This window comes from Oncorhynchus mykiss, chromosome 2 (assembly GCF_057628025.1).
Source record: "Oncorhynchus mykiss isolate SJ-2025 chromosome 2, ASM5762802v1, whole genome shotgun sequence".
Classification (NCBI taxonomy): Eukaryota; Metazoa; Chordata; class Actinopteri; order Salmoniformes; family Salmonidae; genus Oncorhynchus; species Oncorhynchus mykiss.
Window position 1 is genome coordinate 33986032 of NC_143023.1, and position 27782 is coordinate 34013813.

At 42.0% G+C, this 27782-nt stretch overlaps 1 protein-coding gene across 1 annotated transcript in view; it reads right to left on the reverse strand.

Annotated features, from left to right (window-relative positions):
• Positions 1-2091: 2091 nt before the first annotated feature.
• Positions 2092-27782, reverse strand: part of dgkb (diacylglycerol kinase, beta) — a 52132-nt gene continuing 26441 nt past the window's right edge. The window contains exons 20-25 of the mRNA XM_021560333.3: positions 26514-26578; positions 16510-16600; positions 15234-15429; positions 8476-8596; positions 8227-8287; positions 2092-4310 (exon numbers count right to left, since the gene is read on the reverse strand). Coding sequence (XP_021416008.1) covers positions 4203-4310; positions 8227-8287; positions 8476-8596; positions 15234-15429; positions 16510-16600; positions 26514-26578 — 642 coding nt within the window. The 3' untranslated portion in view covers positions 2092-4202. The remainder of the gene's footprint in view (positions 4311-8226; positions 8288-8475; positions 8597-15233; positions 15430-16509; positions 16601-26513; positions 26579-27782) is intronic.

Sequence of the window (27782 nt, forward strand, 5' to 3'; positions counted from 1 at the left end):
CCTGCAGAAGGCACTGACCTGTAAGCAAATCACAGGTCACCGGGCAACTGAGGACAGGTTTGCATCACAAACAATGGGACACTAACACACAGTGAGAGCAGTCTGGGGCTTTACAAAAGAAAGATATCACTAACACTCACACCTGACCCCCCTTACTAGCTCCGACTTAGCTGAAAGGTACTTTATTGAGGAAACGTACTTACAACATGTGGTTGTCCTACCTAGCTATAAATGCACTAAATTAATGCACTAACTCTAAGTTGCTCTGAATAAGCAGTCTGCTAACTGACTAAAATGTAAATATAAAAATCAAATGATTTGGGGGAAAATTCTAAAGTTATTCCTAATATTATACAAACTCCCCCTTTTTCCTCCAAACATAATGATGGTCATTATGGCCAAACAGTTCTATTTTTGTTTCATCAGACCAGAGGACATTTTTCCAAAAAGTACCATCTTTGTCCCCATGTGCAGTTGCAAACCATAGTCTGGCTTTTTCATGGCGGTGTTGAAGCAGTGGCTTCTTCCTTGCTGAGCGGTCTTTCAGGTCATGTCGATATAGGACTCGTTTTACTGTGGAATATATATTTTTGTACCTGTTTCCTCCAGCATCTTCACAAGGTCCTTTGTTGTTGTTCTGGGATTGATTTGAACTTTTCTCACCAAAGTGTGTTCATCTCCAGGAGACGGAACGTGTCTCCTTCCTAAGCGGTGTGACGGCTGCGTGATCCCATGGTGTTTATACTCGTGTACTATTGTTTGTACAGATGAACGTGGTACCTTCAGGCGTTTGGAAATTGCTCCCAAGAATGAACCAGACTTGTTAAGGTCTACAATTTTTTTTCTGAGGTCTTGGCTGATGTCTTTTGATTTTCCCATGATGTCAAGCAAAGAGGCACTGCGTTTGAAGGAAGGCCTTCAAATACATCCACAGGTACATTTTCTGGAATTTTCCAAGCTGTCCAAAGGCACAGTCAACTTAGTGTATGTAAACTTCTGACCCACTGGAATTGTGATACAGTGAATTATAAGTGAAATAATCTGTCTGTAAACAATTTTTGGAAAAATGACTTGTGTCATGCACAAAGTAGATGTCCTAACTGACTTGCCAAAACCATAGTTTGTTAACAAGACATTTGTGGAGTGGTTGAAAAACGAGTTTTAATGACTCCAACCTAAGTGTATGTAAACTTCTGACTTACACTGGATAGGTGCAGTGAAATGTGTTGTTTTACAGTGTCAGCCATAGAAGTTTGGCACCCCTGGAGCAAATTAGAGCTAAGAGCTTTGATCACAGGCACATCGGCAGATTTTTCACCTTGTTGGGTATTCAAACCAGCGACCTTTGGGTTACTTGCACAAAGCTCCAACTGCTAAGCTACCTGATGCCTAAGACATTGATGGGGATAGGAAGTGAATTATCTTGTCACTCCTGTGGAGCCCCCCCGGAGGCCTGAGAAACACAGGTCGAGCGTAGGTGTCCTGTCCATCTGACACCAAGCGAAGAGGTAAACACACTCATTTGCAACATCCCTAGAGAGTTAGGAAAACAAGCATTAGCTATGTGTTCCAGTTGATATTTTACATTTATTGAATTAGTAGCAACACCATGTAGTTACTTTGTGCAGAAGGCATTGGTTGTTTTATGTGTCACATAAGCCTACAGTAAAGATATAAATGAGATCATAATGAATGAGGAGTTATGAAAGAAATGATGTAATACAATCAAAATTCTTCTCATTATTTTAAAAGTAATATAGGCTAAAGGAAATTATTAGATTTGGTAAGGGGCATTTCTTTTAAGACTAATCATATATTGATTTAGTTGAATCAAGCAACAAGAAAAAAGCATGCTAAAGGGTCATTGAAGGGTCATCGCAGGATCAGGGTGTAAACAGTTTGACAGGCATCTCTCATGGGCTTGAGTGTATCCACTGTATAAATAGCAGGTGTTTAGAGCAGGTGTAAGAACACTAACAGGATAGTGAGTGTCCTGTCGGTGACAGTCAACCCGTCTCAGGTGACATTGTGCCATTGAGAGCCATTAGGTGTCAACAGGGTCAAAGGTAAAAACACGTGTAGATGAGCATGTCAAACGACAACAACATTTAATTGTTTTCGTGTTCTGTTCAGCTTTTGAACAGAACTACACATTGGCGTGGTTTACAGAGAAGAGCTATACTTTATGCAGAAAAATAACATTGTGTACAAAAATACAACTTCACTGTACAAAACAAACACTGCACTTACAAAGCAAAGTAATGGAAAAGTTAGCAGACCCAAATCTTCCATAGGCAGGATGGCACTTTGAACAGAGACAGAAATCCAATACAGTAATCTTCTATCCTTGAATTGTACTTAGAAAACATGCAGGAATGCATTTCAGTTGAAAACTTGCATCTATTCATGTACAGTTTGACTGTCATTCTTGTGTAACAGATTTGAAGAATTTCAAATAGTGTATGGATCTGATCTGAATATGTGATCTGAATATGGCCTTCCGTTCTGTTTATCTTTGGTAGTATATTATATTGAGGTATGGGGTCAGTGGTTTAGGTGAAAACTGGAGGAATGATGTCAATCTAATAAAAAGTCTATATAGATTTCTGAAATTCAAAATACTGTTCAGGTTAACAATATCAGGTCATTCTTATGGTTAGTCTTACTTATATGCATATCATGTGCAAGACCAAATAGACTCTGCAGATATCTAGAGGGAGAATACAGAACTTCTTCTCGTCTCTGAATAACCCAGTCATACAAATTGATTAGACTGATTCTCATGATTGATTCTTCAATTCCAGCTCAAGTATGTCAATAGTAATTTCACATTTGGAGTTGAGTTCTAATTGGTTAATGTATGCATGTATCAGTGATGTATTTGAATCATTCTCAAATGCAAACAGCTGAAAAAGACTGAACAAATCAATAACCTAAGGAGGTCAAAACCTGCTCTGGAGTCTTGACTGTGATGATTGTACAACATGGTGTACTCAATTCAATTTGTTGAAAGGTTTTTCTATAATAATAGTTAGTGTATAAACCTTTGGAGCAATATTATATCTTAAAAATACCTGAGTACCTGGCCTTGAAAAACAGGACTCCCTGAACACAAAAAGGTTGATTTCAGGTTGATATGATTTCATATATTGTGAGAGAAAGGCAGTAGTTGAACCCTGACAAAGTGTTCTACTTCCAAAATGACCAACACAGTACAATTCCACAGGTTCAAGAATACAGTAGATCTTGGTTATCCATGCAACTCAAGATGTGCAACTGCACAATTAGAAGAAATTGTCTGGATATCCCGTGCAATATAGAAAAAGTGTATGTCATGTGACGTGTGCATGCGTTTGTTACCAATTCATTTTCCTTAATTGGTCTATGATCCTTAATGGAAATAGATTCTATGATCCAGCTGCAAGACATTTGAGCATTAACCCGTCAAACATGTTTAGCGAGAAACCTAACAGAGCCTTTGAGATTCTTAAATCCATTCACGGATGAAGTCAACATTGAAGAGATAGTCAGTGCCCCGTTGAATTGTGAAGCAAATAACCTGAAACTTTACCTTAGACCAAAAGCTTATACCATATGTTGACTCAATATCATCACTGTCCTTATGCACCCTGAAAGATATGTTCACTTCATAAACAGTAATCCAAAGTCCATCATGCATTGGGGTGTTCAAATGCAAACACATTCAAAATATTGATGCAGATCAAATCACTACCTTACCATACAAATGACTTTCAATGATTGACAGAAATGTGTCGCTTCCTTCAAAGGACTTGATCCACATGGCACGTTGCACAAGACCACTATAAAAATGACATTTAGAAAAACATGCCATCGTAACAGTATAAAGTTATAATCTGGAAAGGTAAACAACTGCTCCAGAGGGACAATACCACTGTGTTGGCATTGTGGAGTGGCACTGCATCATGAACCAAAGCCTCTGTCCTTGTAGTTCCTCACTCTAAATAAGAAAGGGGAGCGCTGACATTTCCATGGCAGAAATAGCATGCACAGCTACAGTATGCTATTGAATGGAGCTAGGCTAACAAATTGGAATCCTAGCATCATAACCTAGTGAACCAAATGGAGCTAACAAATTAGCATTCTGGCATCAAACCTAGAGACTTCCATGGGTAAAATCGCTCGTTTCTCTGGAGAAGAGGCCCAAAGGCTAAGTCTCTCACTCAGTCTTTGCTCTCGCTGCATGTTCGGCGGATCACAGAGGAGAAGAAGCTGTTGCCTTGTGGGGGACCCATCAACATCGGTGCCTGGTTCTTATGCACTATTTCAATCTGGTGTGGACAGAGAGTGAAGGAAACAGGATAGAGTTACATGGTGATATGATAATGCTTTCACAACATGGAGCACATGGACCCACTGAACATACCTGTTCATTGTACAGCAAGGGAGGTCATGGCCTGTGTAATAATGTAATCATGCCATTCCAATAAGAGACCACAGAGAAAAGCTTGATGCTTGAAGTCTATGAGTATTAGACGCTAGTAGTATTTCAGAAGAAGAAAAAGTTAAATTACCACAGATCAATGAAATGGTAAATATCAACCCTCAAAGTATGCCCTGACCTGTACCTAGCTCATTATACTATAGCCCTCGTAGTACAAACAAGAATAATGAGCTAGGTAAATGGTATCATCAGCATTAAAGAAACCCTTTTTACTTCAAAGAGAAGCGTGCCGTTCATCGTTCATGAACTCTAACGCTGTAGTGGTCGCTATTGTGCGTGGGCTTGATGTCCAAATTATATTCAACATGATTGAACTTAATGTTACTGGAGTATCATTTAATTGACAAATTAACCTTTCCATGAGAAATGAGGTCAAAAAAAAGGTTCAGCACAAAATAAGGACTTGAAAGAGAAGCTGGCCATGTTTGAAAGCTTAAATGACTATAAAAGTTTGTATTTTATGATAAAGAAATGTATTTGATTTTTCAAATAGATTAATTAAAGGGGAAATCTGCACAGCACAACAAAGTGGCTACCCTAGCGCTGATTTGGTAAATAGCTGAGGGATGGGGCTAGAGAACGTAACCAAACAAAGCTATCAATACTGGGACTAACCATCCATTAGATCAAAATGATAGTTTTAACCATGTTTTAAACCTACACAGTCAGTGTTTGTTAACAATTGAATGGTATGCAAACAATGGAGTAAAACAAATATTATGGGGTTCTGATGGTGTACTGTCACACCCTGTCCTTGTGATTGTCTCCACCCCCCTCCAGGTGTAGCCCATCTCCCCATTATCCCCTGTGTATTTATACCTGTGTATTTATACCTGTGTATTTATACCTGTGTATTTATACCTGTGTATTTATACCTGTGTTCTCTGTTTGTCCGTTGCCATTTTGTCTGGTTTGTTCAAGTCAACCAGTGTTTTTGTTATCAGCTCCTGCTGTTCCCAGTCTCTCTTTTTCTCGCCCTCCTGGTTTTGACCCTTGCCTGTCCTGACTCTGAGCCTGCCTGCCTGCCCCTGACTCTGAGCCTGCCGACCTGTACCTTTACCCCACCTCTGGATTGTTGACCTCTGCCTACCCTGACCCTGAGCCTGCCGACCTGTACCTTTACCCCACCTCTGGATTGTTGACCTCTGCCTACCCTGACCCTGAGCCTGCCTACCGTCCGGTACCGTTGCCTCACCTCTGGTTTACTGACCCCTGCCTGCCTTGACCTGTCTATTGCCTGCCCCTGTTGGAATATTAAACCATTGTTCATTTGACGTGTCTGCATCTGGGTCTTACCTTGATTCCTGATAGGGTACAACAGTTAAACTAAGATAATTAAGGAATTTATAAGTTATAGTTGTCAATAATCAATGGTTATATATCATTTAAAAAAAATGCATGGCCCTTTAAAGGTTATGCCAGTGTACAATAGAGATGTAGTCATACATGATATAAGTGCAAATGAATGGGGCTAATTATCTTATGTATGCAAAACATGATTTGCATAACAGTTGTTGTTAATAATTAGTTGGATAACATCCCATTTTAATGAACATTTAACAGGTTGACTGATTCAAAATTCAGCATTGAGACATCTGACTCACCATGGAAATCACCCAACACACAATTATACACTGCTCAAAAAAATAAAGGGAACACTAAAATAACACATCCTAGATCTGAATGAATGAAATATTCTTATTAAATACTTTTTTCTTTACATAGTTTAATGTGCTGACAACAAAATCACACAAAAATTATCAATGGAAATCAAATTTATCAACCCATGGAGGTCTGGATTTGGAGTCACACTCAAAATTAAAGTGGAAAACCACACTACAGGCTGTTCCAACTTTGATGTAATGTCCTTAAAACAAGTCTAAATGAGGCTCAGTAGTGTGTGTGGCCTCCACGTGCCTGTATGACCTCCCTACAACGCCTGGGCATGCTCCTGATGAGGTGGCGGATGGTCTCCTGAGGGATCTCCTCCCAGACCTGAACTAAAGCATCCACCAACTCCTGGACAGTCTGTGGTGCAACGTGACGTTGGTGGATGGAGCGAGACATGATGTCCCAGATGTGCTCAATTGGATTCAGGTCTGGGGAACGGGCGGGCCAGTCCATAGCATCAATGCCTTCCTCTTGCAGGAAATGCTGACACACTCCAGCCACATGAGGTCTAGCGTTGTCTTGCATTAGGAGGAACCCAGGGCCAACAGCACCAGCATATGGTCTCACAAGGGGTCTGAGGATCTCATCTCGGTACCTAGTGGCAGTCAGGCTACCTTTGTCGAACACATGGAGGGCTGTGCGGCCCCCCAAAGAAATGCCACCCCACACCATGACTGACCCACCGTCAAACCGGTCATGCTGGAGGATGTTGCAGGCAGCAGAACGTTCTCCACGGCGTCTCCAGACTCTGTCACGTGCTCAGTGTGAACCTGCTTTCATCTGCGAAGAGCACAGGGCGCCAGTGGCGAATTTGCCAATCTTGGTGTTCTCTGGCAAATGCCAAACATCCTGCACGGTGTTGGACTGTAAGCACAACCCCCCACCTGTGGACGTCGGGCCCTCATACCACTCTCATGGAGTCTGTTTCTGACCGTTTGAGCAGACACATGCACATTTGTGGCCTGCTGGAGGTCATTTTGCAGGGCTCTGGCAGTGCTCCTCCTGCTCTTCCTTGCACAAAGGTGGAGGTAGCGGTCCTGCTGCTGGGTTGTTGCCCTCCTACGGCCTCCTCCACGTCTCCTGGTGTACTGGCCTGTCTCCTGGTAGCGCTTCCATGCTCTGGACACTACGCTGACAGACACAGCAAACCTTCTTGCCACAGCTCGCATTGATGTGCCATCCTGGATGAGCTGCACTACCTGAGCCACTTGTGTGGGTTGTAGACTCCGTCTCATGCTACCACTAGAGTGAAAGCACCGCCAGCATTCAAAAGTGACCAAAACATCAGCCAGGAAGCATAGGAACTGAGAAGTGGTCTGTGGTCCCCACCTGCAGAACCACTCCTTTATTGGGGGTGTCTTGCTAATTGACTATAATTTCCACCTGTTGTCTATTCCATTTGTACAACAGCATGTGAAATTTATTGTCAATCAGTGTTGCTTCCTAAGTGAACAGTTTGATTTCACAGAAGTGTGATTGACTTGGAGTTACATTGTGTTGTTTAAGTGTTCCCTTTATTTTTTTGAGCAGTGTATATTGTCAGAGCCTAACTTTGATTTGTGGAGTTTTGCCAACAGACACAAGTGCACTTATAAACTACTTGTTTTGTCATGCACTAGATTCTCCCATAACGACTGAAAGATCTGTATGTAAATTCTGGCTCCACTTCATCTGTGATGCTGCTGTTAGAGGAGTCACATTGTAATTAAAAGCAAACACTGGTTTAAATCAGCACAAGTTGAGCCATTTCATTTTGAAAAGCGAACAAAATGTAAAACAAAACAAACACTTGTACTTGTGCAGGGGAGTAGTTTGAGGGACCAGGTGAACACATTCAAATAAAGCTTTGTGTTATTACATATCAGTTAGGATAAATTACAAATATTTAAAACAGCGCAGCTTCACTCTCGAGAACTTCTGCCAGGGTACTTTAAAGCATTCATATCTTATGTGGGAGCATAGAGACACCTAGATGATGAACTTTCCATATGAACCACCTGTGTGTAGCACATTGTACGGTACAGTACATGCATTAATAATACCACAATGCACGGAACATTGACATGACTTACAGTACAGGGAGTCTGCATCCATGGCTCCCCATCAATCTGCATGGGGAGGGCTTTGGTGGTCCTGACAACCACAAACAAAAATCCCTCTTAAAACATGATTCTTGACTTCTGTTATGTCATCCATATAGATTGTTTCTATGTTGTTAGACGGTAAACAGTGTTCAAAAAGGTAGAATGTTGAATGGAAGAGTTAAAAGAAGGTGACTGTGGTCAGACAGTGATCAGTGGTTGTGGTCAAGGGGTACCGACCTGATGGTGACCGAGGAGCACTGGGCCAGGCGTCTTCCTGCACTCCTCAGGCCGATGTGGATCTGTCCCATCTCCATGGCTCCCTCCAGACCCACCACCTCCAACAGCTGGTCTGACGGGTCTACAGACACAGAGACATAAACACAGCCACACATAGAGCTCAGACCATCTCTCGACCATCCTGTTGAGCTGAGCAATAAGGTTTGAATGGATCCTAAATCAAGCCCTTGGTTAACTCGGGAATCCACGCACCTTGAGTAAGAAAAAGAAGAAGAAGAAGAAGGAGGAGAAGAAAGATGGCGAGAACATGAGGGATAAAAGAGGCGAAAAAGGTGTGCTTCATTTTCAAGGTGCACAGTTTGCCTTCCGTTCTCCAAAGCCTGAATATTCACTGTTGAAAGGAAAAAAAGAAGCAACAAGAACAACAACCAGCAGCCATAAACAAAACACCTATTAATTAGATTGCGCCGGCAATGCAAAGCAATCTTGTCTTCCTATAATTATTAATTTATTTTCTGTTTTGAAGTTATGAGCATTGATTTTGCCCCTGCTGGAAGCCCAGTGTCGCGCTGAGCCCATCTGTTTCAGCGGGCCTGTTACTCCTCCTACTCTGACTACTCGTCCCTCCGCAAATTAAGCCCTGTTGTGAGTGCAGAGAGACACTAATTGAAACTAAGACCCATTTTAGGGACTTGGTGGGTATGGTAGAACAAACTAGCATGCTGTCATTGATCGTGCTGCTGTATGGTGCTGTTGCTAATGCTAGGTTGCTGCTGCTAGGGCCAGGCTGATGTTCAGGGCTTCTAAGATGTTCGAGTGGTGCCTTAGACACAGTATATAAATCAACCATATTTGTATTTCTATGGATGTTACTGTTGAGGGGTAGTGTCCAGCTGTCATTATAGCAACAGGCTGGGTCGGCACCCTCTGTGTTAATGGAAAGCTTGCCTGAGCATGAGAGCTAAAAAGAGAGTTTGTGTGCTTGTATGTGAATACCTGTGTGTTCACACCTGTGCGTGTATGTGTGTGTTTATGCCTGTGTGTGTGTGTGTGTGTGTGTGTGTGTGTGTGTGTGTGTGTGCGTGTGTATGTATGTGTGTGTGTGTGTATGCATGTGTATGAGTCCGTGCCTGTGTGTGTGTGTACACAATGTGCTAGCCCCCTGACACTGGGCCCTCCCTCCCAACATGCCTTCTCACGTTAGCGCTGCTGGCTCACACAGCCCCTGGCTGACATGTATGATGGACAGCATTACCACGGCGACGGATAAACGTGTGGAGCTTCCTGGTTGCCCGGGGCTACACACAGGTCATATTGTATACCCCAGAGTGCTTACTGTGGGCAAGGCCAGGAGTGTGCTCTGCTCTCAGTAACCAAGGTCAGGGCAGGGAGATCATCAATGGACATAAGGCTTCATGAATTTGCCTATTTTTGAAAAGAACAAATGATTGGTATATGATTATCATAAACAGTGGTGGTTGTATTAGTGAGGCTACTTCAGTTGTTTAAGTATAAGTCGTTGGGGGAGGGGTGGGAGACTAAGCCAACGTTTGGAATTATTTTAAGATGGTCATACCATGGATTATTTAGCTATTTGATATAGAACTGTATCCCCAAAAAATAAAGTAAAATTATTTGAGAAAATATTGAATATGGCCTTTACTACTAAAGCCCATAGAAATGCATTGAATAACACATTCATGAATGTCAAAATAGACAGTCAAAAATATTTATCAATGTATTTTTTGGGACACAAAACTACCTCCATACCTCCATTTGTTTGTACTTCAGATGAGTCCTGTGACACTTGTGGGGTTCGTAGAGCAAAATGTAGAACATTACACTCGGGAGAGTTTCCCTTTTCCATAGTGGTGTAATATTCGTTTTGTAGGCCAAACTGTTCGGGACGCTACAAACGTTTTCTTGAGAAGACCGATTTCCGGCATGTCTCCTGGTCTGACAAACACTGCTGTAGCTCTGCCACCTTCCAAGGCCGACACATGCAAATGAGGCAGCCCATACAAAAAAAAAGGTTATCTCTATCTTAAACTGACCGATTTTGATGGGGATTTTTTGATTATGCTTCTTAGATTGAGGCACGGGTGAGTCAATAGACCCTTAAGGATGAATGAATGCGTGTCTAATACTAGCTGACTGTTTACAACCAGTGCAGTGCCCGTTTAACAATAGTGATGGATGCATAACCACAGCCTGGTCTGAAGTCTATAGTCATGGAAGAAAGAACAGACTCCTGTGTTCCCAGATTTGAAAAGAAAATCATGTGAGCTCAGAAGCACTGGTTACACTTGTCAGATGAGAGAGACCGATTAAAGATTTATAAAAACATTTTTTTTTAAAGAAGAACACTAGTGACCCCAGCACTTCCGGACAGGTTTCTCTAACTCAAAGCCATGTAAATATATGGCTGTGCTCTCACTTATCTACTACATTCTGCCTAAGTGTTATTGGTTGAGAGTTGGTCATAGCGGAGATGTTTTGTAACATATCATCAAGCGCTGTCCTCTGAGAGAAGACCCACATTCACTCATCAAGCAGTGTTTAAAAAGGGGTGAAAGGTGGAGGGTGAAGTAGAAACATAGATCTGGCAAAAAATAAAAACTTGTTAGTGTTGAGCGATTAGTGATTTTTATAGGTCGGTTTGGTTTTGGTTCGATTAGTAAAAAAGAATTGGTTTAGATTGCATTTATACATTCAAATGATTTTAGAGCTTTTTAATAGAAATTCCAAAGCCAAAAACAGTGATCATTCAATCGCCAAAATATGGAAAATGTTCCATTGTCTCGGTCAGGTCCACACTGGGTAGACATCAATAGAAACATAGAAATTTACTATGAAATAATACAATATTTCAGTTGTGTGTATTACATTTTCATTCCTTAAAGTCATCATCTCATCTCTGCTTTGGCAGTCGAAGCCATACTGTACTGTCTGTAGTCATCCTATTTAGCTAGGCTAGCCTGCCTAAGTATGCTGCGAAGCTGTCTGAAGAAACCATTTTACTAGTTCTTCAAGGTAGATAAGGCATACTTTCACAAACTGTCTCTATCTCTCTCACTCATAGTAGTGTTGTGTACATTCCTCTCTCATGTGGTCTATGCGGTCTCTGTGTATCTAACCTAATGTAGCAGGCATAAAGTGTATCCATCTCTGTCTGAGCCAGAAATAACAGGTGCAATAGATCATGGCCCTTGTAGTTAATTACCACGTTTCTGCACTGAACTAGGTTAAATATTTGCTTAATGAAAACTACAACTCCCTTCAGCCCAGCATAGCCACATAGTTCTTGACTTGATTTCTCTCATGAATAATTTGATTTTGCTCTAGGAAAACGGCACATTGGTCTCACAAAAAAACAGAACTAAATGGAATTCAAGTAATTGAACTGATTAGTTTAATAACTGGGGTGGAAAAAATACATTTTGGTTAATCACTCAGCACTACAACTTGTCTTTTTCATACATCAACACCCCTTATCGTAGGTAAATGGAAAATACATTTTGGTTAATCACTCAGCACTACAACTTGTCTTTTTCATACATCAACACCCCTTATCGTAGGTAAATGGAAAATTCAGTCATACAAATAATACAAATTTAGTTTTACACTCATAGTGTTCAAAACAATCAGTTTTAAAAGAGGGGACCAAATAAAGACCAAATCATTCCTGTTCGCACATCAACATCACTTATTTCAGATAGAAGACAAGACCGAGTCACAGAGATGTTACAGTGGCTTACGCACACAGCCAAGTCCTATATTAGGCAGCCCCCGCCTCATAATCGAGTTGTCACAGTGCAAGATTAGTCACAGCATCCTTGTCATTGTCAAATACCTGTCCATGGCAGTCTCTACTCCACTGACAATATGCAGGGTGACAGAGAGGGAGTGGGTGAACGACGTTGAGACCACCTTTAGAATCTTCATGGTACATGTCTCAGGGCATCAGTCCCCCCATCCCTCCCCCGTCCCCCCCCATCCCTCCCCCCGTCCCCGTTCTAAATAATTCACCCATAGCCATTCCCTTCCACCTGAGGGGCTTGTCTCCTGGCGTCAACAGCGGGACGACTTAACAGTTCCAGAAAGGTCAGTCGTTTTTTCCCAGTTTGATCTGCACTTCGCACTCCGTGCTCTGGGTACACGTACAGCCCCCAGCCCCCATTGCCCCCAGCCCCCCAGGCTAATGCACTCTGTGTTTACGGGCCCCTCTAATACGCCATTCTCTGATCTGACAAGTTGGGCCTCTCATCTTGAGCACACCTTCAGCAAGGGCAACCAGCACTCACTCACTGGCCACTAAGTGCCTTTTCAGGTTCAGGCTGAGGGTTAGGATAAAACAAAAAAAATCCGTTGCACCAAATCGAATGATTTTTGGGTGAATTAATGGAAGGGAGGGACTACTGTAGTGTATCAACAGTGTGTGAATTGATCATCTCCGACCACCACTACCATTTTAACCCCCCTTGCCAAAGCTGACATTTCTTGGGCTCTGTCCATTGCCTCTCTCCCAGTCTATAAGAGTAGAACTCAGTTAAATGGATGATGCCCTAGGTTATTAGAAAGAACATGCATGATCCAAATGGGTTCATCCATCAGTGCTTGACTCGTATTGACTGAAATTAAAGAGCAGGTGGAATCTCCTCGATACTCCACTGTGCGTAGCACACTGGCAGATAATGGGAGCACACTGGCAGATAATGGGGAGCACACTGGCAGATAATGGGGAGCACACTGGCAGATAATGGGGAGCACACTGGCAGATAATGGGGAGCACACTGGCAGATAATGGGGAGCACACTGGCAGATAATGGGGAGCACACTGGCAGATAATGGGGAGCACACTGGCAGATAATGGGAAGCACACTGGCAGATAATGGGAAGCACACTGGCAGATAATGGGAAGCACACTGGCAGATAATGGGGAGCACACTGGCAGATAATGGGGAGCACACTGGCAGATAATGGGGAGCACACTGGCAGATAATGGGGAGCACACTGGCAGATAATGGGAAGCACACTGGCAGATAATGGGAAGCACACTGGCAGATAATGGGAAGCACACTGGCAGATAATGGGAAGCACACTGGCAGATAATGGGAAGCACACTGTCAGATAATGGGAAGCACACTGTCAGATAATGGGAAGCACACTGTCAGATAATGGGAAGCACACTGTCAGATAATGGGAGCACACTGGCAGATGATGGGAAGCACACTGGCAGATGATGGGAAGCACACTGGCAGATGATGGGAAGCACACTGGCAGATGATGGGAAGCACACTGGCAGATGATGGGAAGCACACTGGCAGATAATGGATTTGGTATGTAGTCAATGGGTTGCCTATTATACAGTGCCGTGTACATCGCAGTGTTACTAATTCATGAAAACATCCTTGGTATGATTGTACATTTGACTGTGAGAAATTGTCACATGCCCAGTCATGTATGATTTGACTTTCACTATACACAGTATGAATCTGATTTGGTTGATCTATGATCTAATCAAGCCTGGACATAATACACCAGCAAAACACTACCACATACCACAGATGTAGAATCTTAATTTGATCACTCTTTTGTTGCTGAGAATCTTCCTGCGGTGCAGGGAAGGCAGATTAGTTTCGTGATTGACATAAATTCACTGAAAACCCGCACTAAAACACGGTTGTGTTAACAGTATTGCACTTTTCATGTGGCCTACTTTTGTCCAGCTAATAGCCTAACCACCAATCAAGCAACATTACGTACTAAACGTTTAAATCCTGTTGCTATTATTTTGCTACAACAATGCTGGTCAAATTAAGATCCTATATCTGTACAATGCCCTTGTAATAAAATACTGTACACCTTCTAATACAAACACCTTGATCACAGCTACAGTGTCAATGTGCAAAATGGTACGCGGCCTCATCTGGACATGTGTGCAACAAAAGTTTAACATTCACCATTTCTGTCAAGCGGTCTACGCATACAACTTGATGATATTGTTTGATAAATCCAAAGCATGCACCTCACAGAACTCACTGCAACTGCCTCTGCAATGGGATGCTGCAAAGCAAACGCAGTGTTCCGTTGAAGACAATTTACCAGTTTACCGGCTGACCTTAACTCCTCCTAAACAATCATCTGTGTTAATTCATAGATCCTCATTGATGAGCTCCCATCTGACATATTTCTGTGTTCAGGGCCCATAAAGGCGGCAGAATTGACACTGAGCTCCCTCAGTCTGCTCCTATTAAGCCGGGTTGTCCACTTCTGCCTACACAAGCCATTACCAGTCAAGTGACAGTGCGAAACAGTGACATTAAACCGCACCCCTTCATCCCAAACCAAATCTAAGCACTGTGATTCAACTTGTCATTGGTGAAATATTCATACCAGCGGCCAGGGAAAACTTTGTCCCAAAGTTTGTCTCTGATCTGTCTAATGTGAGCTTGGACAAGGTCTTGCCTCTTAGTGTCACAGGTTATTAGGAGAAAGGGTCTTCTATGCTAAAACATCTATACACAAAATGGCAGCCGATCAGCCATTGAGTTGTGGCATTTCAAGACTGGTGTTATCCTGTGTACGTTTGGTTGTAGTACTGATCTGTAAGAGGCATACTTGAATATGAGCAAGCCTTTGACATTTTAAAAGACCTTAAAGGACCTATGTAAAATAAATGTGGCAATGTTTCCTCAAAGTTGGAATTGCAATAAATACATTTCAAATTCACCAGTATCCATCATTACGATAGCTACCTTGGACAGCAAATTGAAGCTCTTTGGGGTCCAGCACTGTTGTCCTCTTATCCTGGGTCTTCTTCCCTCCCCGGCGGTTGCCCCGCCTTTTCCTGCTCTCACCCCACAGGTTGGAGCCGCCATGCATGCTGGGAATGTTTAAAATTGCGATGCCTTCCAAAGAGATGCTGTCTAGGTCCAGAGTGATGCCGTCGCACTTTACAAAGGACAAGGGTCAGGAAAGAAAGCGAGAGAGAGGGAGGGAGCAAGAGAGAGAGAGAGAGAGAGAGAGAGAGAGAGAGAGAGAGAGAGAGAGAGAGGGGGATTACATCAAATCAATAATCAAAATGTTCCTCTTGAAACATTTGTGTAGCAATTAAATAACATTAAGTAGATCATGCTAATTATGCATGAGCCAGAGCTTCTCAGTTAGGTGTTATCAAAACTTGCCAATGCTCATCTGGCAGCCTTCACTGCTGAGTGATAATTAACAGTTTATGTCGAAGCCATTTGATCTTTGACAAGCTGGAAATGTCCACCAGAAGGGGACCTGCCACCAGCCATGACTCCTAACAACCTTATACCAGTACGGCATCCATATTAGGAATTCCCTCAGTTGCCAGCTGTATAATAACAAGCCACTTCTCAGTCCTCTCTCAGTGGAGTTTAAATACATGGCCTGTAATTCCACACCGAACCTGCTCCCCTTCAGTACCATACTAAGTAGACATCCACGGCTAATTAATGAAGACCTCTACCACCGCTGATGGCTCTGAGGAGGGGAGATGGATCGGCTAGACACCACCTTCATTATCCCTCAATATCACACACAGCAGGACCGTGCCGGGATAATTACCTGTGTGTTGGGCTGAGGATCCGTTAGGGGAGTGGGAGGGGGAGAGGGGAGGCCTCCCTCCCTCCTCAACACTTCCAGACTGAAATTGGTACAAATGGAAGGCTATTTGTGGATCAGGAGGTGGCTGGTGCTCAGTGTCTTAAAATGGTGTGCACTAGATTAGAGGCATTATTCTTTCTCCCAGGGAGATTGTACCTAGGAGTTATACTTTTTGCTTCTTGTTTCCCAATGCATTGTGTCTGCTTTCAAAAGACTTCATTTTGCATGTTAACAGTAGGTGTTCTTGTTGCAGAGAACAGTACAAGTGAGAGTAGTTTATGTTGAATTATTGCTTATTCATTACACAGTAGTGCAATCAAATGGTGACAAGTCATAGCATTAAATAGCATAAAAAGACTTAGTCCCAATCTCCCAAAATTGAAAGCAGGCAGTTGTACTTACCTCAACCTCCAGAAAGTCGTGGAGCTTCTTGCATGTGGCCGAGAAGGTCTCAGAAGTGCCAAACTCAAAGTACCACAGCTTATTCTTTGTTCTGAAAAACAAGACAATAAGAAGTGTAAGGGGACTAGGAGGAAACAAAAATCTCTCTCTCCCCACATCAAAATCTCTCTCCCACAGTCAGCAATACAAAAAGGGGATGAAGCGATTTCCCTCTCTCTCGCAATCCTCTCTTTTAGTTAGTCTGGGGTTTGTGGAATAGCTCTCTATCTATAATAGCTTTAATTCATGTACAGTTTTTATTTAAATGTATTTATTTCAGACTTTTCAGAATTGACTTGGAAGTATTCTCCACCATTGTTTATCAACAAAAAAATCAATAATAATACAAGTTTTATTGTCACATACACCCAAGAGGTGCAGTGAAATGTGTTGTTTTACAGGGTCAGCCATAGTAGTACGGCACCCATGGAGCAAATTAGGGTTAAAGGCCTTGCTCAAGGGCACAGACAGATTTTTCACCTTGTTGGCTTGGGTATTCAAACCAGCAACCTTTCGGTTACTGGCCCAACACTAAAACCGCTAGGCTACCTGCTGCCCTATAACCCGCTACAGTGAATACCATCCACTATTGTCTGAGAATTTAAAATACATTTGATATTGGATTTAAAACATATTCACAAAATCCAATCTCCGAAAACATACGTCATTCATTAATCATAATGTCTCACACACGTAGAAGCCGAAAGACTAACGTAAAGCCGAATAACCACTAGAGTATGTGGGGTGGGTACTTAGCATTAAAACACAGCAAGGGGTGAGAGAGGGTAATCTAACTGGCCCTTCATTTAACTGAGGACTGGGGTGCTGCTCCCCTGGTTTCCTAGGGGCACATGATCCCAGAGCTAAGCCTGATGATCAATGACCCTGCTAGTTAGAGTCACCATCTGTTGTCATAACAGTGTGATACTCTGTATAGAGCCTTTATGCTTTTACTTTACTGAGCCGGATTGTATTTATTAAGCGTCTCAGAGCAGGAGTGCAGATTTAGGATCAGGTCCCCGCTGTCCATTCATTGCAATCTAAAAAGGTCAAACTGGTCCTAGACCAACACTTCTACCCCGAGATGCTTTCTGAATACTGTCCCAGGTGTTAATCTGAAGATTGGTGCAGAACGTAGGCTACACCTTAAGACAGAGCAAGCTTTGAAACAAAGCAAATGGAAACTCTGAAATACTCCACGTGGACCGATGAGTGAGAAGTAATAACTGTAGGCCTAATACCCAAAGGGAAACTATTATACAGAACAGAGAACAAAAATATCTATGAAGACAGGATTTCTTCTAGACTCTTTTGGTTTAAAAGGCCTACAAGGTGAATCAATATTACTAAACGCTCTGGTAGCCACAGTTTGGCCAGCAAAGATGACTTGTCTCAACCTATTGCACTCTGCCCATATAGTTGGTGAGCCTTGAAAGAGTCATAATAACTCAGAGCCCTTTGAGCATGAATTAAGTGGGAGAAAGAAGATATCTATCAACATGTGTTAAGAAAGATGTTCAAACATCTTTCGCTTGGCAAAAACAGATGGCAAACACATTCAGCAGTCTCTGAATGAAGAATATTAGCTACTCTTTGTAGATTATGTATTGTACATGTAGTACACATTGGAGTTCAGTTTAAGTGAATTTAATGAGGTATTAATCAACCTCAGGAGGCTGAAGAAATGTGTCTTGTCACCTAAAAACCTCACAAACTTTTACAGATACACAACTGAGAGCATCCTGTCAGGCTGTATCACCGCCTGGTACGGCAACTGTGCCACCCACAACCGCAGGGCTCTCCAGAGGGTGGTGCGGTCTGCACAACACATCCCCGAGGGCAAACTACCTGCCCTCCACCTACAGCACCCGATGTCACAGGAAGGACAAAAAGATAATCAAGGACAACAACCACCCGAGCCACTGCCTATTCCCCTGCTACCATCCAGAAGGCGAGGTCAGTACAGGTGCATCAAAGCTGGGACCGAGAGACTGAAAAGCAGCTTCTATCTCAAGGCCATCATACTGTTAAACAGCCATCACTACCGCAGAGAGGCTGCTGCCTACATACAGACTTGAAATCATTGGCCACTTTAATAAATGCAACACTAGTCACTTTAGTAATGTTTATACATCTTGTATTACTCATTTCATATGTATATACTGTATTCTATACTATATATTGCATCTTAGCCTATACAGCTCTGCCATTTCTCATCCATATATTTATATATTCTTATTCCATACCATTCCTTATTCCATTAGGTATTTGTTGTGGAATTGTTAGATATTACTGCACTGTCAGAACTAGAAGCACAAGCATTTAGATACACTCGCAATAACATCTGCTAAACATGTGCATATGACCAATAACATCCGCTAAACATGTGCATATAACCAATAACATCTGCTAAACATGTGCATATGACCAATAACATCTGCTAAACATGTGCATATGACCAATAACATCTGCTAAACATGTGCATATGACCAATAACATCTGCTAAACATGTGCATATGACCAATAACATTTGATTTGATGGCGGACTAAATGCTGCTCTAACATTCATAGCATCACATCACATCCGTATAGAGAAAATTTATGAGCACCAATGTCTATTTACAGCTAAATGCTTGACTTTCTTTAGAGATTTCTTTGAAAGCACACCACACAGCCAACAGAAGATTTATCATCATGGGGCTTTCGCGAGAGAGAAAAAAACAACCTTACCACAGTGCTGACATGCAGAACTGAAGACAATAAAAAATGGCCTTCTTTTCGCTGGAATCAAAGCCTTACAAGCGGGATGTATTAGTGTAAGCAGAGTAACAATCACTAAATTATTGATTTCCTCATTAGGAGTTTTGTCAGGGCCATTTAGCTGCTTTATAAATTAGCTTTCATTAGCCACTTGCAGGATAGCCCGGGCTCAATGTTGATTTATAATGTGCAAGATGGTCAATAGGTGCGGGAAGAGAGGAGTAAGGAGAGAGAGGGAGAGAGCGAGAGAGGGAAAGCGAGAGCAAAAGAGAGCGAGAGACAGTGGGGGAAGACATGGGGCGTGCTGAGAGGGCCTACTACACAATGACACATCTAGCATCTCTCAAACATGACTTCCAACAGCTGCCCTGGGCTCCATGTGCAACCCTCACCATAAATCTGTGTGCTTAGCAGACCTAACACAAGGCCGGCTACAGCAAATGCGCAATGTAGGCTATTTCAAATACTATTTGAACCCAGGTCTGGTTCCTTCTCACGAGAGACTTGTCTATGGCAGCCGAGAACGAAAACACACAAGCACTCCTGTCGCAGACAAAACACAAATGCAGACATGAGCATCATTTACAAAAAAACAAATGTGGTGGCCTATTCGCGAGTCTATTAAAAAACAAAGCAACTTGTGGTGTGACTGAAACTAAAATGATGTGCAGCCTTTACACCTGCAGTGAGCTGTTGGAGGAATAATTTGCAGCACTCGCTGAGGTGAAATTGTTTTGGTTTGTTTTTGTTATTTTCAAGAGGCTCTAGCACATCTGAAGCACTGCGACCTTTAAGTCACAGGGGAACTACCCAGGTTTCCAAGCAGCTGTATTATTTGGTTGCCAGGCGGAAAGTTCCTCTCTGTTTACATGAGAGGCAAACTCAAGAGGCTATTACTCTCCTCTGATGTACAGTACCTTTTGTACAGTGCACCACTTATCACCACAGTAATAGGCTTAATACAGCATGTCTAAAACACATAACATACAGTACACACAGCACATACAGTACACACAGCACATACAGTACAATATAACCAAAACCAAACACAGCACCTTCTAGACAGTCTCAAGTCGACTTTGTAGTAGTTAAAGATGGGAATAGATAGTTGACATCTGAATGTCCTGATTGTTCCCTCTACTTAATGTAGGATGTCTGAAACATGTGTAAAACATACAGTAGTTTATACAGCAAATTCACTCTTTCAGTACAATATCAAGGTTATATTTTACTGTAAACTAAACCAAAACACAGCACTTTCTCAAGTCGTTCTCAAGTCTACTTAACGTAGAAGGGAATAGACAGTCAAAATCAACACAATACTGCTACAGCATTGATTTCTTTCCAGTACAACATAACCAAAACGCAGCACTTTTTCGTCTACAACTTTGTGTAGTAGTTAAACATGGGAACAAGTAGAACTGATAGAGTCGACATCTGACTGTCCTGTCGATTCCCTCCACTTAACCTAACAAGAGAGCCATGGAAACAAATCACGGCCTTATCTCCCTGTTCATGAGATAATTAGGAGCATCCCATTGGCCCCATCGGATTCCCATCCTTTATGTGCTGATAGACTGGCGCTCAGCACCCTGATCTGAAACACAGCTGGAACAGGAGAGGCTCCAGTGAGATGGCCATTGAGGATCAATGGAGAATCAACTGAAAATGATGATCATCTGAACACATTGATACTTTTAATGTGGGTCAAGAGATTTGACTTTGCAATAAAAGTGAATATAAAAGGGGTTTCATTAACCAGAGTGTGTCCAAAATATCATAACTTATAGTATATTGCAAATGTAAGTTCATTTTGAAGATCAGATAAACAAAGAAAGGTACTTTTTTCCACCACTGAGTGCACGAGAGACAATATGTAGCTACAACTGCGATGTCAAAAGACAACACTGTCTCAGGTTTCACCAACCAGTGAAGCAAGCAGCTCCCTGAGCAGACTTAGCCCAGTATTATGCCCCTGTTCTCTCCTCATCAGTCAACTCATCTACTTTATAAACCCCTGTCTCGTCACTGTATTAAAAAGTGTCAAAGGCAAACGGGCTTCAGTGTAGCATGGCTAGGCTCTCCCCAGGCCACAGCACCTTGCAATACTCTTCAATGATCTTTCTACTGTCCACTGTTAGCATGAGGCACAGAGCCATTGATTTTTCCCTCTGACACTTAATCTAAGCCCCCATGATCTATGACCTTATTTTCACACTAATTTATTTTTGATCAGAGGTGATAAATATCACGTTGACATAACCAACTCTTTGTGCATTGCATCAATGCACTGTTTTGTTTAACATGACACCGCCCCGAGTGCTACAACTCTGACTGGCAGCTTGAAAAATGGCCTGTGTCGTGTTGTCTCCCCTTTCTTAAAGAGACATGCCAAATAAAACAGTACAATGAATGGGTTTGTTTGAACTCCAAGCAAAGGATCCCTGGGTGTATTTATAATATCAGTATCCTCCCAGCAAACCAAAAGTGTTTCTGTCAAATGTCCCAGAACATTTGTTATGTTGCAAATGTTCTCATAACACAAAAACTGTCCAGTCTTGCTAATTATTAGACAATGTTTGCATAAAACATTCGCCTGATGTTGCAAGATCGTTCCCAGGACACATTTAGTCTGTTCTTTAAAAGGTTCCCAGAATGTTTCATTAGATTGTGGGAACATTGTGGGGATATGACAAGGTTCCCAAAACACTAAAACTGCCCAGTGCTGACATTCAGATAATGCTTGTATCAGGGTGCACAAAACCTTCCTTTGATGTTGCAAGAACATTGACAGAACAGCGTTTCTAAGTTTTTAAAGGTTCCCAGAACATTTAATTAGGTTATGTGAACAGTGTGGGTACAATATATGCTCTGTTGTGATGACATTCCATGTTTAAGTTAGGTTGCTCTCGACATTCCCTTAATGTTTTAAGAATGTTGACAGAACACCTGGTCCAACATTTTTAAAGGTTCCCAGAACATTTAATTAAGTTATGGGAGTTGTCTGGATGTTGCAAGAATATTCTCATATTGTGGGCCTCCCGGGTGGCGCAGTGGTTAAGGGCACTGTACTGCAGCGCCAGCTGTGCCATCACAGACTCTGGGTTCGCGCCCAGCCGCGTAACCGGCCGCGACCGGGAGGTCCATGGGGCGACATTTGGCCTAGTTGGTCGGTAGGGATGTCCTTGTCTCATCGCGCACCAGCGACTCCTGTGGCGGGCCGGGCACAGATGCACAGTGTTTCCTCCGACACATTGGCTTCCGGGTTGGATGCGCGCTGTGTTGTATCGGAGGACGCATGACTTTCAACAGGAGTTGTAGTGATGAGACAAGATAATAGCTTCTACAACAATTGGACACCACGAAATTGGGGAGAAAAATGGGTAAAAAAGAAAGAATATATAAGGAGGGGCCTTTTTTGTGTTTTTTGTCCAATATTGAAGAATATATTGCACATACGTTCTGTTCCACATTTCCAAATGAGTCTGTTTTTATTACTTTTATTTGTTTTAGGTTTAGCATTCCACAATATATATTTTAATGTTTTTGGGATGTTATCATCATAATGTTAATAAAACCCTAACTAGAACTTAATGGGAATCTTAGCTAATGTTCTGGGAATGTTCCTGGTTTCCTGGGATAGCTCGAATCATTTTATTTGAGTTTATAAAAAATGTTCCTTGTCATTGGAACTTTTCTGTTACAAAGCTCAGCTCATACTATAAGGAGGGGCCTTTTTTGTGTTTTTTGTCCAATATTGAAATAATCCCAGATTCATCACAATAAATATACTGAATGGCTTGTAAGAGATATGGTCCTATCAATTGTTATAATATAGGGACTACAATAATCAGACACATAAAATCTAAAAACTATCTATCTAATGTATATTATTTGCTATCTGTTATCTCTCACCCTAGACGTGAACATACTGCTGGTGGGAAGGTGTGAGAAGGGAACTGTGTAGCCAGCTGGTGGCTCTGCAGGGGCTATGGGGGCTCGACAGAGGATGGGGGACACAACAGGGACTAGGAGACTTTTGGAGGAGTGGTGGGGAGTCAATATGTGGCTGGGGTCTTGGACAGTAAGAGCTGCTGCTACAATATGAGAAATCAGAGGGCATTGAGACTACTATAGGGCTTTCATCTACAATATTAGAAAAAAGGTATCCAAAAGGGTTCTTCAGCTGGTTTTAGGTAGAACCCTTTTTGGTTCCATGTATCACCCTCTCTGGAAACGGTTCCACATGGAAGCCCAAAGGGTGATATCTGGAACCCAAAAGGGTGATATCTGGAATCCAAAAGGGTTCTACACCTTTTGTTTCTAAGCCTGTATATAAGTGTCATATTAAATATTACATACCAACCAGTTAGAATTATAGTCTATGGGATTTACTGAACAAGACTGGTGGCTCACTTCTGAGGTCCAGACAAGTGTGAAACTATGTATATATACGATACGGCTGTATGTGTGTGTATCCATTCATTAGTGAGTGTGTGCGTTTGTTCATTTTTGCGTGTACAGTATATGTATGCGTATGTGTGTGACTGTGTGTACATTCACGCTGGGTTGGGGACAGGGCCACAGGTGAGGTCTCTCTAAATTACACTCACAAGTGGCCATTAATTATAGATGACATCCTGGTCAGACAAACGATTTCATCCTCAAATGAGGTCCGAGGGCGGCCCCTGCCCGGGTCCACAGGGGCCCTGTGGGGAAGCGGTTTGGGAGTGTGTGTGGCAGTGTGTGAGTGGATCCAGTGGGCCCTGCGCGCTTTGATGAACACACTCATTATGCTAAAGAGCGCTCCATGCCTGGGCTTCCCTGTGCCTCCAGGAAAGGTTAACGCCAGAGTGGTTCAACAGAACAGCCACAGGCTACATGAGGGAGAGTGGTAATATAACCAGTGCTTAAGACAGTAGTAGTAATAGTAAGACTGCCATACATCAAATACAATACCTCAGGCTTAGAACACAGACCTGTGTTGGTGGCCATTGAACTGTTGCTAACAGGTTATTGAAATTGGCTGAAAGTGTAACTGTTTTTTTAGGGTACAAAGGCAAAAACGATGAGAAAATCTCTACCTGGCTATAAATCACGTATTTTCTGTCTTTCCATCTCCCCCCTCCCTCCCTTACATTCTCTCTCTCTTTCTGAGGCAGAGATTAGTGTGTAATTACATGGGAGATCAGTAACAAAGAGAGAGAAAAAGGAGCAGTATATTTTAACTAGGCAGAGGGAGGTAGTGTGTGGCGTCGTCACGGGTCGACTGATTGTCTTACTTTTAATCCTCGACCTCATTATCACCTCTTGGTCAGGCTGCAGTCAGTAAATGAATCTATCTGCCGACGTGTCAAATCTTCACACATTCTTCCTCATAACCGCCCAGAGGTGCCAAAACAGAGAGGGAGTCACCCCCGGCCCGGCCCCAGTATTCATTACATTCATCAACCAAATCCCCTCGTTTCATAATTTAAAACACAATATGCCATTATTTTGTTGCTAATTAAACCTGATCAAATATGTATGTCTTCTTTAAGGTCAACCCGATGACAAATGGAATTGATATCCTCTGAAGAAAGAGAGAAAGTCTGCGAGAAAGAGAGAAAGAAAGTAGTGCAGTCTCTGTTGTGATTTCGATGGGGGAGGAAGGGAGGAATGGAGTGGGGGGATTCATTGTAATTTAGTAGTCTCTCATGCCAGGCCTGATGGCTGCTGAAAGACAGTAATACAGTAACTGAGAGATGGTGAATTTATCTGATTTGGAAGAGTCAGACATGTATATGCAGTTCAACTGTGACACGTGGGAATGTGTGTCAGGCTGTGTTTTTGAGTTGGGGCTGCTGTGAACTTTGAATGTGTCTTGGTGTTGGCTTTACACAGACAGTGTTCTCTGCCTTACACCCGCTATTGAACACTGTTCATACACTCGGAAGGAAATGGCTCCATGATAAGTTGCATTCTACTTGCAATGGACATGAGCCCCTTGGACAAATCCAACAAAATATATGCTACCTTGAAAAACTATAACCATGCATTATTCAATTGGCAAGGATAGTGTGTAATAGAGAGATCCTAAACCCATTCCCTCCTGTAAATTATTCATTGAATTCAAATAACAGATGGTATAATTTTCTTAAAATATCTCAATCATTTTTCACATGGGCTTAAAATGGTATAAAACAATATATTTGATGTCTTTGTATACATGTTTTGTGTACTGTGTATTAATATATATAGCCATATAGTGTTATTGATTGATATTAACAGTTTGGGAATTGAGATTTAACCCAATGATTTAAAATGATGCAGTGTGGCTAAACCTGTACCTTCAATGTATGGCTACACTAGCATTGGAATATGCCTAAAATACACACATTTGAGTACTCTCCCATATATAATTTTGCACTGCAGCAACCCTTTCAGATCACGTAGCCAAAACAAACCTTTGGATAATAGTTTGCTAAATGTTGAACTAAAGTCAGAGTAAATATGATAAATTAATACAAATGGGATTATTAGGAGACTGTGTGTCATCTCTCCGACAGATACACGATGTCAAACTACCCAAGCAAATTCAATTACCCACGCCATTACTCCCTACTGCTAGTGGAGACGTATTGGTCGTGTTAAATATTGATGGGAACATAGACGCCACATTTGTTCATCTCCAACGATATTTAAGATAATCACAGATGCTAAAATTTGAGGCATGTCCATTTACTGCATCAAGTGACTACTGGAAAAGAAAGAAGAAGAAAGAGTCTATATTGCAACAGGAGGGTTCCAGCCATGTTTTTAAAGGACCAAGGTTCAGTATTGTATAGAGCTTTCTGACTTGGTGAGTATTTCTGTTCACAGGTGTCACACTAACAGAGGTCTTGAATGCCACTTTTTTCCCATATTGCTAAATGAAGGATCCACTTCAGAACTATCCCTAGTGTGTTTGAACTGTATACTTTGACAGAACCTACTGTATACATTGACCAATCAAACAATCTAAAAGTCCCCCTGTAGCAATGCAAAATCCACCTGACTCCTAAAAAAATTCAGTAAGACATGGGCTAAAGTATGAGGAAAGAGAGAGAGGAAATACCAGAGTTAACCATATACCAGTAAGAAGTGGCAGCTTCACAGGTGCTGACAGTCAACAGGGGGGGAGGAGTTAACATGCAGTGTTGGTTAAAACCCAACAACACACATACCTGCTGTTAAAGCGTTCAGGGTGTCTCTCCCTCATCATGTGGAACCGATGTGCAATGGAAGCATCCTAAATATGGGAGAGAAAATAACATGGATTCAGCAATGACTTTGATTTGTATACTAATGTATGCAGTGGAAAAGGCCTATTAAACAATGACTGTATAAATAAGGGGTACATTACTAGTCAAAGGTTTGGACACACCTACTCATTACATTTTTTTGTAATTTATTTGTAAAAAAAAATGTTTTGGTTGCTACATGATTCCATATGTGTTACTTCATAGTTTTGATGTCTTCACTACTATTCATCAATGTAGAAAATAGTAAAACTAACTAAAAACCCTGGAATGAGTAGGTGTGTCCAAACTTTTGACTGGTACTGTATATTAGGGGTATAAAACTGTATACATATTTTCATTTTGTAATAAGCTACAAGACTAAAAGAGTTTACATTTACATGTGGGATATTGTTATTTAAATTAATTCATTTATGAGATACAAAGATGTCGCAAAATACAGGCAAGATGTTGGTACTAAAATCAATACGATGGCTTTTTAACACCAATTAAAGTCAACTTCTTCCCCTCTGGTGATAAGCATCTCAGCCAACTTTCTATTGCACCCAAAAAATGACACATATGCCCGATGCATATTGATATGCCTAAACAGAACCAGGGTGTTTTTGAATTCCTGGCCAACTGGAAGGCGGGTGGTGGTTGAGGTTTGAGCCAGGGATGAGGGTATTGACAGAGAGCTTGACGAACAGCACGCCGTCTTTCCACACAGGCTAATTAATTAAACACACATTGCTAGTAATCACAGCTCCCAACGTACAGGATGCTGCCGGCTCCCCTGGCAACCAACTTGTTCTCCCTCTCTCGCTCTCTCTCTCTGACCCGGGGCTAGAAGTGCACCACATTGGTAGACTCACTGGTAGTGTTGGGTGTGTGTGTGTGTGTGTTTGCATGCATGCAGGCATGTGTGATGATAATGACAGACTGAGATTGGCAGCTACTCTGTTAATCAAGAGAATCTAAGGAAAGAAAATCTGTGCCTGTTTGCTGAAAATTCGGTGTATTCTATGAAATGCTACCAAAAAAGTAGACTACCCTTGGGCCATTTGAAGATGAAACCTCACTAGAATTGACCATGGTCTTTGTGAGTCACGATGATTGCCAAGTAAAAACAACAACTGACGAATAGTCTTCAACCACAAAAAGGGGTGGAAAACTTCAGGAAACTTTTAGGGTTTGTTCCTATCCCCCCCACTT